Consider the following 13,246-nt stretch of genomic DNA (forward strand, 5'->3'; position numbering starts at 1 on the left):
TCTGGCTCTTTTCACACCGCCCAGAGTCCGACTGGTAATGCGTCGTTGCCTCATCGTTTGCGTCATGGCCTAACCGTTTGCGTGCCTGCTTCATAAAGCCAAACCGCGCGGATGAAATCAGTTGCATTCATTTCTTATGGCTCTATCTGCAGCTTTTCCGGAGTCATTTCTGTGGTTTAGTTATATTCTTATAAAAAGTGTACTCGTGTCAATAAAGGTTTTTTTGAAACACAACTGCTTCCGAGGTCGGTCTTATTTCTTAAGGTGGACTGAACCATGAGTGTGGACTAACGTTGTATCTTTCATTTAAATGAACTGTAACCTTCACCCAGGTATGTAACAGCTGTTCTGAAATGAACACGTGAAGTAAAGTTTAATATTTATAGTTCTATAGATGTATAATGAGGTGATCAACGTGAATGCTCAGGTTCCACCTTAACACGCAGACACGTTGCTTCACCATGAGCAGAAACCTTTATATATACAGTCTATGGCAGAAACACTGAAACTCTTGCTAAGTTTCTCCATCGTTGTGTACAAACTGGATAAAACGCGGGCTTGTTGTTGTTGTTCAGGAGTTGATCTGCCCTTGCCCCCGCCTCGACGTAAGCGTGACGTATGCAGTGCTTTTGCTCTGGCCGGACAATTGTTTGGTGCTTGAAACGAACCGGATTCCGGAGCTAAGAGGCTGCTCCGCTGCGGTGTGAAGAGGAAAACCCGGTGCTTTTCAAGCTCCAGCTCCGAACCGGCCCTGAAACACCGTTGGTGTGAATGAGGTATCAGAGCCTCTCAGCCTGATACCTTGAGGGGGTTTCCCGACATGTCGTTGCAGTAAATGAAAGGGTGTTTCATGTTGTCGTTGCTGTGGACCTTCTTAATACCTTGGAAAATGCCGTTTGATACTTTTTAATAGCCTTAATTTTCGCTAAATTGATTTATCAACTTTTAATACTTTTTAAGACCCCGCGGACACCCTGAATGTTATTTTGAACACTTGGTGGTGGGGTGTATAAAAGGGTGACAGAGGAAGTGGACACAGGAGGAAGAGCATGCCGATTCTACCAGATGGCCAGCCCAGACGATGCTCATACTACAACTATTGACACAGTGTACTTAAACCTTGGTATGTAAAGCAATAAAACAGCGCGCTGTCGGCAGACGGACAGAAAACGAAACTCAAAGGAACAGTGAACATTATGCCTGTCAATTCTGACGTTACGTCAACAGATGGCGCTGTTGGGATGCGATCTGTAATGGAAAAAAGGATTACCCAACACAAGGCCAATAGATGGGAATTGTTTATTGTAAACTGTGAAAAAAACTAAATATGCTTAATTGCGGCTCCTACACTCTGAAACCCACTATGGTTTTTCTCCTGAGTGAACACGAAGATGTGATTTGAGATTACCTGATTGAGTGAAAGTTTTCCCACACTCTTCACACCAGTACGGTTTTTCTCCAGTGTGAATACGGTGATGTGATTTGAGAGCATCTGATCTAGTGAAAGTTGTCCCACACTCTTCACAGCTGTACGGTTTTTCTCCAGTGTGAATACGGTGATGTGATTTGAGAACATCTGATCTAGTGAAAGTTTTCCCACACTCTTCACAGCTGTAAGGTTTTTCTCCAGTGTGAATATGTTGATGTGTTTTGAGATTACTTGATGTAGTGAAAGTTGTCCCACACTCTTCACAGCTGTAAGGTTTTTCTCCAGTGTGAATACGTTGATGTGATTTGAGATGACTTGATTGAGTGAAAGTTGTCCCACACTCTTCACAGCTGTAAGGTTTTTCTCCAGTGTGAATACGTTGATGTGTTTTGAGATCACCTGATCTAGTGAAAGTTGTCCCACACTCTTCACAGCTGTACGGTTTTTCTCCTGTGTGAATACGCAGGTGGCTCTTTAAATTTCCAGATGTTGTAAAGGATTTGTCACATTGCTGACAGCTGTGACGTCTCTCTCTTCCTTTTGGTTTCTAGAACAGACGGACAGAGAAAGAGAGAAAGTCAATCTAAAAAGCATAAATACACAAGTTAACACAATAAAAACTCACTTAATATAAACCTTGATTTAACAAAATACTACTTATCAACTGTTTGTCTTCATTATATTTGATACAGTAATACAGCAATATTCTAACCAAAGTATATACCAGAGGTGGGGGACTCGAGTCACATGACTTGACTCGAGTCACATGACTTGACTTGCCTATTTTTTGACTTGAGACTTGCTTGACTAACATTGATAAAAGACTCGACTTGACTTTGACTTGGTATTCATGACCGGAGACTTAGGCTTGAGACAGATGACTCGAAAGGACTTTACTTTTTAAAATAGAATATTTGCATTTGTGTTGTACGAAGCCCCTAGAGGGAAATGAAAGAAAAAAAAGAGAGAGAAAGTATCTTCTTGTTCGCAGGAGAAAGTGGGAAGTGGAGTGCACAGGAGACAGCCGTTTCATTGCAGACCGTTATGTTTATGTGAGGAAATACATACATTATTTGAGATATATTTCAAACTCGGACTTCATTTTAGGGACATTTCGGCCAGGGGTGTAGAGTTATTTGTTCACGCACCGGATCGGCAAAACAGGAGAGTCTGTGAACCAGTCTGCCTTGACCTGCTGCTTCATAGAAGAAAACCTCCTTCATATCTCTGCAGCACCAGGAGGCAGTAACGTGTAACTTAGAAGAATCTACAATCATCCCGGTGCCAAAAAAGAACAACATCGGCTGCCTAAATGACTACCATCCAGTGGCACTCACCTCCACCCATGCTAAAGTTTTTGAGAAGGTGGTCAGTCCCCGCATCGTCTCATCCCTCCTTCCCGGTCTGGACCCCCACCAGTTCGCCATCGCCACAGCTCTCCACTCTACCCTGTCTCACCTGGAGAGTAGGAGGAGCTACGCACGGATGCTCTTCGTGGACTTCAGCTCTGCATTTAATACCATCCTCCCTGACAGACTGGTGACCAAGCTATCAGTCCTGGGAGTATCCCATTCCTTGTGTCTATGGATTAAGGACTTCCTGTCTGATCGCCCCCAGAGAGTGAGGATTGGCACCCACACCTCCACGTCCCTCAGTCTCAGCACCGGATCACCACAGGGCTGCGTGCTGAGCCCCCTACTATACGCCCTCTACACCTATGATCTCGTCCCCGCCCACACCAGCAACTCCATCATAAAGTTCGCTGATGATACCACCGTGGTGGGCTGCATCTCAGGGGGTGACGAGACCGCGTACATGGACGAGGTGGAGCAACTGCTAGCGTCGTGCAAAGTAAACAACCTGCAGCTGAACACCCAGGAAATGATCATTGACTTTAGGAGGAAGAAGACCGCCATGCAGCCCCTGTACATTGATGGAGGCTGTGAGAGTCTCAGTGATCAAACTCCTGGGCGTTCACCTGGCGGAGGACCTGTCCTGGAGGACCAACACCACGGCGACCGTCAAGAAGGCACAGCAGAAACTCTACTTCCTGAGAATACTCAAGAGATACCACCTCAGACAGGACCTGCTTGTGTCCTTCTACCGCTGCGCCGTGGAGAGCATCCTCACCGACTGCATCTGCGTGGTTCCTCCACCGCAAAGAGGGGTGCGCTCCAAAGGGTCATCAACTGGGCCCAGAAGATCATCGGTCGCCCCCTCCCCTCCCTGGAGGCACTGTACAGCTCTCGTTGCCTTAAGAAGGCAGTCAAGATCCTCAAGGACCCACACCACCCGGGTAACGAGCACTTCGTACGGCTGCACTCAGGCAGGCGCTTCCGTACCATGTCTTCCCGGACAAACAGACTCACGTTCAGTTTCTTTCCCAGGGCCATATGTGCACTAAACGCTGCTAATATTTAAATTATATAAGCCTTCCGTGCAATACGAGGGGAATCGTGCAATTTAATTTATTTATTATTTACTTATGTACATATTCCTTTTTTAAGTTCCATTTATTGTTTTTATAGTGTCTTGTTGTTGCGTGTTGGCACCTTGAGTCTATTGTAATTTCGTTGTACCTGAACAATGACAAATAAAGATAGATCTATCTAATCTGAGAAGATGCAAAGAGCTGCAAAGAGCCTTCACTGTGTTTCCCTTCATTAGAACAAGCGACCACACACACACAAACAAAGTTTAGACAAAAAAACAAAATCCAAGAGGAACGGAGCACACTGAGACTCGCAGTGACCGGATGCCGTCTCCCTCTGGGTTCCAGCAGTGTGTTAGGGATCACAGCAGGAAAGACACTATCCTGGACAAATGCTTTGTTAATGATAAAGGAGCCTATGTGTCTAAATACAGACACCAATACGAGTCCTACGAAATCCTGATGAATAACCCCAGTTTAAATCAGTTAAAAGTGTGTGTCGAGAATTCGGGTGTATTTTACTGTTTGTTGTTTACGTGCCTCCCAGCGGCAGAGGACACCGTGTTCACGAGCTGCAACTCAGCCACCCCGATGCACCGGCAATAGTGCTCGGGACATGAAGCAATGTCGCCTGGAGACTGTTACCTGGGTTCCAGCAGTGTGCTAGGGATCACAGCAGGAAAGACACTATCCTGGACAAATGCTTTGTTAATGATAAAGGAGCCTATGTGTCTAAATACAGACACCAATACTGACCTCTGATCATAATGTTGTGAATATGATACCAGTGGATAAGACCAAACTCAAGGGAACCAGAAAAGAAAGTAATAAATCATATGTGACTAAGGACATGAAACAAAGACTACGGAGCACTTGAACAGACAGAGAAAGAACTGAAAGTCAAATTGAGGGAATCAAAACACACAGAGAGCTTTTGGGAAATGCTTTTAAAGCCAAAGACCCCAAAAAAGTGTGGGACACCATGAGAACCGTGACAGGAATGACCTCTTCAGCTAAACCTATTGTGACGGACAAGACATACTTGATCCATACCAATGTGCCTATAAGCCAGGGGGTGGTACTGCTGCTGCTCTGGTTCACATCATCACTAAACATTTAGATAAACGCCACACCTATGCAAGAGCCCTCTTCCTAGACTTCTCAGCAGCAACACAATACAAGCAGACATAGTGCTTCATACCGGTACGCCGAACCGGTACTGGACTTGTAAAAAGTTTCAGTTCAAGTCCGGTTAAAACCGGAGCGTCGGGAACCGGTACTTGGACTCGCAAAAAAAACTAGCACTTACATATATTCTGGTGTCTGTGTTTATTTAAACATTCCCTGATAAACGTTATTCAGCGTCAATAAATGAGTGCTAATCCCAGTGTGCTCAGTGTACAACATCACATGTCATTACAGATACATTAGAAACTTGCTATCATCTGCAGCAGCTAAGCTATACCTTCACTCCATGGTCCTCTCCCACATCAGCTACTGTCTGATCAGCTGGTCTGATGCTCACTCTGCAGCTCTAAGGCCACTGGAATCACTGTATAAACAAACACTCAAAACGTCAATCACCATCTGGCAAAGGGACTATCGGTGAAAACTAGCCTGTTGGCTAATCGAGTACTTTTACATGTTTTTAATATGTTGATTAATGAACACTGTCCCTTGTTTTAAATAGATCAATTCAATGGACTGACTCAGCATGTGACGGAGCCCACGCCCAACAAGGGGCACACTCTGGACTTGATGATCTCAAAGGGTCTGAATATCTGAGGTTGTGGTGACTGATGTTGCGCTCTCTGACCATTCCTTTGAGAGCTCTATTTCTGTTCACACAAATGTTCAAAAAGAGGTAACCACAAAGCGATATTTAACTGAAAACACGAGGGAAATGTTTACTCGGGATGTTTCTTCCACACTGGCCCTGCTAACATCTCAGTAATGAGCTCGCAGATCATTTTAATGTTATAGATGCCATTGCTCCAACTAAGGTAAAGGAAGTGACTGGGAAGAAAAGATCTCCATGGAGAAAGGCCATGACCGTGAGAGCAGAAAAAAGAGTGTCAAAAAGCTGAACGCAGGTGGAGAAAAACAAATCTCCAGGTTCACTTTGAAATCTATAAAGAGAGACTTGGCTTTTATCATTTGGAATTGTAAAATGGACGACAGTCTTTCTTCTGACATCATTGCCAAAAACAAAAACAATGCTACCGTCGACAGACTAACTTTTTTTTTTTTCAAAGATGCTTTTCCTTGCATGGCCTCAGATCTACTTCACATAGTAAACAAGTCTCTTCACTCAGGTGTTTTTCCACAGGCCCTGAAAACTGCAGTCATTAAACCGCTCTTAAAGAATAATAATCTAGACGCTTCAGTAATGACCAATTACAGGCCCATATCAAACCTCCCATTTCTAGGTACGATCATTGAACAAGTAGTTTTTCAACAGTTGAGTAATTTCTTGCATGTAAATAACTGTCTGGATGTGTTCCAGCCAGGCTTTCGTCCAAACCACAGCACTGAGACTGCTCTTGGAAAGGTCTTCAATGACATCCACTTATGGCGCATTTCCACTGCAGGGCCTCGCACGGCTTAGTACGGTATAGTTAGGCCTTGGTAGGCCAGGCTCACTTTATGCTGCGTTTCCAATACAGTTTAGGAACTGGGGCAGTAACTATAGTAACGCAGTGTAGGCGGAGCCGTGACGTCATCTTCAAAGTGTGTCACTACCCGATCTGCAGCCCTGCCCCATCTGCAGTGCGCATGTGCGAGATGGTCCGCCATATTTGACAACTCCATACGGCAACTCTAATAGGACATTTGACACAGTGGCGTTTGGCAAAGCAGAAAAAGAACACTCAAAAAAACCCACAATATTAATCTGAACGAGAGACGAGTTATTGTTATTACAACGTGACTTCACTATTATTGAGCAACTCCTTTTGTTGGGTCATTTTATTGGGTTAAGTGCATTGTCAGAATAAGTGAGAAATGGATGTAACTTCTGTTGGACAGCCATCATACATGCTGAAGAAATATTGACTGAATGTATGCAATATGTATGGCATTCATAATTTATATCTAATTACATTAACTGTGAATGTCCTTCATTTTATTTCAAATAACAAAATATTTTAATAAAGATATTTGAGTTTATGACTCGCGCATGCACGATGCAAATCGGGCAGCCGTCTAGACGTCAAATGTCCTATTAGAGTTTCCGTATGGAGTTGTCAAATATGGCGGAAGCTAAACAAGTACAAACCACAGACTGTCCGTGTCATGGCGAATACAGTCGCTGCTTTATTTATGTCTCAGTATATGGTAGGGGTGTAACGGTTCACAAACATTTTGGTTCCGTACGTACCTCGGGTTTTAGGTCACGGTTCAGTCCGGTACGTTTTCGGTACCGCAGAAACAATTATCACAAAACATAAAATATATAGTTTTTAAATTATTATTAAACTGAATATTCACTCAAATAAATACAGAATCTAATGAAATGAACATTGAGGTGCAGCATGTGGATGAACTGAAATAACCTGCATCTGAACTGCACTGTTCCTGAGCAGCAGCTTGGCATCAGGACTTGCTTGTCGTTGTGTTTTCATGTCGTCTAAAGAAAGATGAACTCGTCCACATGGCTGCAGAAAGGGCAGATCTGCTGGCACTAGCATGTCTCCTGCTGTGGAGAACACCCTCTCTAGGGACAGAGGCAGCACAGCCAGGTAGCGCTTTGCTACCATGGCAACACGAGGACACTTGGCGTTTGTGATAGCTCTGGCTCGGTCTGAACTCTCTGCTAGCGGTGGAGGCTACATGCTAGCGGGAGTTGGGTTTGCACTTCAGTCTGTTTTCTTTTGGTACCGGCAGACCCGGCGGCAGACATACGTCTCTGGGCGGGCATTTGATGTACCAAGGCGGGCCCACCCCGAAACATACATATCCCGGGAAAACTGAATTGTGAAATAGCTGACCTGCTGAAAACCCAACGCCTGCAGGGGGGTCTGGGGAGATTGTCCCCCAGGAGATTTTTTGAAATACTAACATAAAATACACATTCTGGTACTCTCTTGAGAAGACAAATAAATAAATCTATTACTACACAACATATTTTTAAAAAATGAATTTCATTTCAGTTTTTTGTTACTTTGTTCTGAAAGCTGAACCTGCTGCTCCTCACATAGAGAAGAGGGAAGAAGCTGTGAATGACTTTACATTGTGGATAAGGGTGGATTTCCCCCATTGTTCTGTGTGTCAAAATGAAAGACAGCCCACACACCTATCAATCATCAAACCGTGGGGTCTTATTTCATTACGTGTTGATTTCTACCAACATGTAATGTTGTATCGATGTATATAGAGATGTACTGTAACTACAGCAAAAAATATTCTCCGTCGGGACTTCCTGCAACAACACCACGTCGTTATCTTGATTCTGACATTATCAAAGATGTTCTATTGAGAAGATGATCACTACGTGACAAAAGTTTCCAAACCGTTTCTAGGGTATTTCCAGACAAGTGATTGCTGAAATCAATCTGACTAACTGCTGTCTGTGCAATTTACTCCGCCCGAGTTGGCGGACTTTATTTAGCTTACTTTAAAATCATTTTTCATGGTGGGGCTAAGCCATTTATTGGTATGGCTGTAGCCTACCCAAGTATAGCCGCCACTGAACATAATAATAAAACAATTAAAATGTTGTATTCAGCCCTGATTAAAACAGCGGGCCCAAATCCTGGATGGCCAGGCCCAAATCCTGGATGGGCGGGCTCGGCCCCATGGGGCCCGCCCATGACGCCGGGTCTGGGTACCGGTGATATTCACGTTCGGTGATGCCTTTTCAAATGAGTGAAAGCTCGACGTATTGCCAGCCGCGTAATGTATAACTGGATAGTATCTTCATTATTTATGAATAATAATCAATTGTCCGCCGGACAAGTCAATTGAAAGATCTACTTGTCATGTGACAGAAAAGAAGAGTATGTGACAGACAAGAAGAGTATGTGACAGACAAGAAGAGTATGTGACAGACAAGAAGAGTATGTGACAGACAAGAAGAGGATGTGACAGACAAGAAGAGTATGTGACAGACAAGAAGAGTATGTGACAGACAAGAAGAGTATGTGACAGACAAGAAGAGGATGTGACAGACAAGAAGAGTATGTGACAGACAAGAAGAGGATGTGACAGACAAGAAGAGGATGTGACAGACAAGAAGAGTATGTGACAGACAAGAAGAGGACGTGACAGACAAGAAGAGTATGTGACAGACAAGAAGAGGATGTGACGGACAAGAAGAGGATGTGACAGACAAGAAGAGGATGTGACAGACAAGAAGAGGATGTGACAGACAAGAAGAGGACGTGACAGACAAGAAGAGGATGTGACAGACAAGAAGAGGACGTGACAGACAAGAAGAGTATGTGACAGACAAGAAGAGGATGTGACAGACAAGAAGAGTCAACTCTAATGTCTAACACGTAATGTGGAGAAAGAGATGTCCTGGATGGGTTGATTGTGCCTCGGGGTTCCGGTGGGCATGTAAACACATGCATAATGCTGCGCTATACTTTGCGGCCTCACCCGGTTGCATAGCGACACTTATTGTTCAGGTGTCTTTTAATAAGCAGGTAGTCTATCATTAGCTAGAACTAGCTGCATCTGATCGATATGGACATAAACGTGAGTGAAGTCTAATCTGACGGGAGAGAGAGATCAGCTGCAGCGCTGAGCGGACAAAACACACACTTCAGGTTAGAATATCACACGTAGCTATTTTAATGACCTCTCAAACTACCGTAACTAGTTATAGATATGTTTAGTTTCACTGTCGGGTCCCTCATTACTGGATCCGCGAGCTGCATGATACTGGCATGATAGATTGCCCGATCGGGCACCCAGCAGGTGAGGCTTCCTTGCCCGAGCTAGATACTAGACGGCCCCGGGCCATCGGGCAGTCCTTAATGTCGAGCCCTGCGTCACACCCCTAGTAGATGGCGCTCCGAGCTGAATAAGGGCGTCAAATGAAGGCAAGACGCCCGCCTGGCGGAAACGCTGGAATTAGGAATATCTTGTGATGAAGTGCACACTGACCTGAGCTCCAGGGGCCTCCTTCTTCTCCTCCATGCTGCTCATCAGCTGTCCTGATGAAGACCACAGAGCTGCTTCATTATTAATATAATACAAATATTTAGATATAATTCATCATAAACTGTCAGCAGTGAAGAGGAGGAATTCAAAGAGTTTATTCAATGATATGTTCTATTTCTGGATGCTGGATGTAGTGTTTTATCACACCACGTGCAGTGCCTTGGTTTTCTGTGTAAATTATTATTAATACAAATATTTAGATATAATTCATCATAATCTGTGTAGCAACTTACATTCTAACTTACAGCTCACAGTTAGTTCACTTTTATTTCATTAAAATGACTTTATTCACATAGAAAGTGACATTACGGTACGGTACGGTAGTGGCGAAGTCGATAGGGACTTGGCTTGGCAACTGGAAGGTCACTAGTTCAAGTCCCAGCAAGACCAAGTGCTACCGAGGTGTCCCTGAGCAAGGCACCGTTCCCCACACTGCTCCCCGGGCGCCGTTCAAAATGGCAGCACACTGCTCCTAACACTAGGATGGGTCAAATGCAGAGAAACAATTTCCCCACGGGGATTAATAAAGTATATCAAAATCATTCTGAGAAGACTACTGGATTCAGGTCTGTTCTGCCACCCGCAGTGGGCATCCCCTGCAAAGGTTCGGATGTGTTGCTCAAACAATTACCGGTTGCCTTGTCACAGTCAATCTGCTCGACAAAATATGTTTGTCTTTTTTATTTTCCTGCGATGATGGTTCTTCAGGACTGCTTCTTAAGCTCTAATCACACTCTCGCAGACTTTTCCGGTGTTTCTAAATTAGATGACAATGTATGTGTGTCATTTAAGAGGAAAAGATGCCTGTTTTTGTTGTTGTTATTACTGTCAGGAAATGTACAACCTAACCCTGGTCCGCCCAGTAGTAATAGTCAGATCGCTACTCCTGCTGATTTTAAAGCTAGGTCTGGGTTGGGTTTCATCCACTTGAATGTGCGCAGTCTGTTAGGTAAACTAGATTTTGGCCTCTGACATTGCCTTAAATGGTTTTAATGTGTATCGTACCGACCGGCCTAATAAAGGTGGTGGCGTTGCAATTTATGTTAAGAATAAGTTCAGTGTAACCACATTAGTTTCCAAATCGATCAGTAAGCAATTTGAATTTTTAGCCTTAAATATAGAAGTGGCAAAGGGTCAACAGGTCATGGTGGTGGGCTGCTACAGACCCCCCTCAGCTGTCAAAGACTCCTTGTCTTCACCAGCAAATCTTTTATCCCAGCTAGACTACAAGGAAATAGTGCTACTTGGAGATTTGAACTGGGACTGGTTAACTGCAGTGTCAGAGGATTTTAAAAACCTTTGTATCTCTTTAACTGTTACTCAGATTGTGGACAGTCCTACTCGCCCAAATATTAAGTCCCCTAATAAATCCTCCCTAATTGATCTCACTCTAACTAATGTTCCCCATAAATATTCTTCTGTGGGAGTATTTGCAAATGATCTGAGCGATCACTGTGTTGTAGCCACAATTAGGGACACTGAGGTCCAAAAGGTTAAACCTCGCATTATCATCAAGAGAGACATAAAACATTTTGTGGAGCAGGGTTTTGTGCATGATCTGTTTGATTTTGATTGGGGTAAAATCGATCTGTGTGCTGATGTAGAAACCGCATGGTCTTATTTTTATCTTGGTTTTATGGAGATCATTGATAGACATGCACCCCTGCGTAAATTTAGAGTAAAGGGACGAGACAATCCCTGGTTCTCTGCTGAGCTGTCTAGTCTCCTTCATGAGAGAAACAAGGCCTGGGCAAAGGCTAGGAGATCAGGCTCAGAGGTAGAGTGGCTGCGTTTTAGGCAGCTAAGGAATAGCTTCACTTCAAATGTAAAAAGTGCAAAGTCGAAGTACTATTTGTCAGTTACCACAGAAAACCTAAATAATCCTAGGAAATTTTGGAAAGCAATAAAATCGATATCAACCGGTGAGATCCGTAATGAGCTACCTCCGTGCCTCACCACAACATCTGGCTCTATATCGGACAGGGTCACTATGCTAAATTGCTTTAATGAGCATTTTGTGTCCTGCGGTTCTATGTTTGATTCTGTGACTAACTCTGCTTCTGTAAACACCACAGTCTGTGACTCTGAACAACGTGGTCTGGAAAACCCTTTCAGTTTTACTCCTTTTACTGTCAATGTTGTTCATGAAGCCTTATCTAAGCTAGATCCTAGGAAACCGACTGGCCCGGACAACTTAGAACCTTTCTTTTTAAAGATAGCTGCAGATTTTATTGCTCCACCTCTTACTTCTCTTTTTAACCTCTCCCTCAGCACAAATACAATTCCAAAAGTATGGAAGTCTGCTTATGTCTTGCCTTTACTGAAAGGAGGGGAGGCAACTATTTTAAATAACTATAGGCCAATCTCTAAATTGTCAGTTCTGGCTAAGGTTCTTGAACGCCTAGTGAGTGAACAAGTAAAGGAGTTTTTATGTATAAATGATATCCTGTCTAAACATCAGTCAGGATTCAGAAAGAAACACAGTACCATCACTGCCACAATGAAAGTGGTAAATGACATTACTACTATTTTAGATAATAAGCAGAGTTGTGCAACTCTGTTTATTGACCTGTCCAAAGCGTTTGACACCGTTGATCATCTCATCTTAAAGCAGAGGCTACTCAGTATTGGCCTATCCAGCCTTGCAGTGGGGTGGTTTGTGAACTACCTCTCTGAAAGGTCCCAATGTGTTCATTTTGATGGGCTGTCTTCTAAGTGGTTAAACATTTCTAATGGTGTACCACAAGGTTCTGTTTTAGGACCACTTTTATTCTCCATATATATTAACAGCGTAGGTGATAATGTGGATGAAGCTACTTTACATTTTTATGCGGATGATACTGTGATGTATTGTGCAGGTCCCTCCATTGAGGAGGCTGGTGTTAAATTACAGGCTGTTTTTAACACTATTCAGACTCAGCTCTCTGAATTAAAGCTTCTTTTAAATGTGGATAAAACCAAGGTAATGCTCTTTTCTAAAGCAAAAAAGACACCAGAGCCTGTTTTAGATATTGTAACTACGCAAGGAACAAAACTTGAAGTTGTTGCCTGTTACAAATACCTTGGTATCTGGCTTGATGATTGTCTCTCTTTTAAACTTCATGTCAATAACCTGCTAAAAAAACTGAGGGTTAGGCTAGGGTTCTTTTTCAGAAACAAGTCCTGTTTCTCGCTTGAGGCCAGGAAAAGGCTCTGTGACCTTTGACCTGTGCTGGACT

At 43.5% G+C, this 13,246-nt stretch overlaps 2 protein-coding genes across 2 annotated transcripts in view; one reads left to right on the plus strand and one right to left on the minus strand.

Annotated features, from left to right (window-relative positions):
- Positions 1-13,246, plus strand: part of LOC117441976 (zinc finger protein 721-like) — a 243,453-nt gene that overhangs the window by 149,828 nt on the left and 80,379 nt on the right. The gene's annotated exons all lie outside the window — the stretch shown is intronic.
- LOC117441978 (zinc finger protein 678-like) overlaps positions 1-13,246 on the minus strand; it is a 76,713-nt gene that overhangs the window by 59,629 nt on the left and 3,838 nt on the right. The window contains exons 3-4 of the mRNA XM_071202320.1: positions 9,972-10,016; positions 1,363-1,976 (exon numbers count right to left, since the gene is read on the minus strand). Of these exons, the coding sequence (XP_071058421.1) occupies positions 1,363-1,976; positions 9,972-10,016 (659 nt within the window). The remainder of the gene's footprint in view (positions 1-1,362; positions 1,977-9,971; positions 10,017-13,246) is intronic.

The sequence above is a fragment of the Pseudochaenichthys georgianus genome, unplaced genomic scaffold (assembly GCF_902827115.2).
Source record: "Pseudochaenichthys georgianus unplaced genomic scaffold, fPseGeo1.2 scaffold_224_arrow_ctg1, whole genome shotgun sequence".
NCBI lineage: Eukaryota > Metazoa > Chordata > Actinopteri > Perciformes > Channichthyidae > Pseudochaenichthys > Pseudochaenichthys georgianus.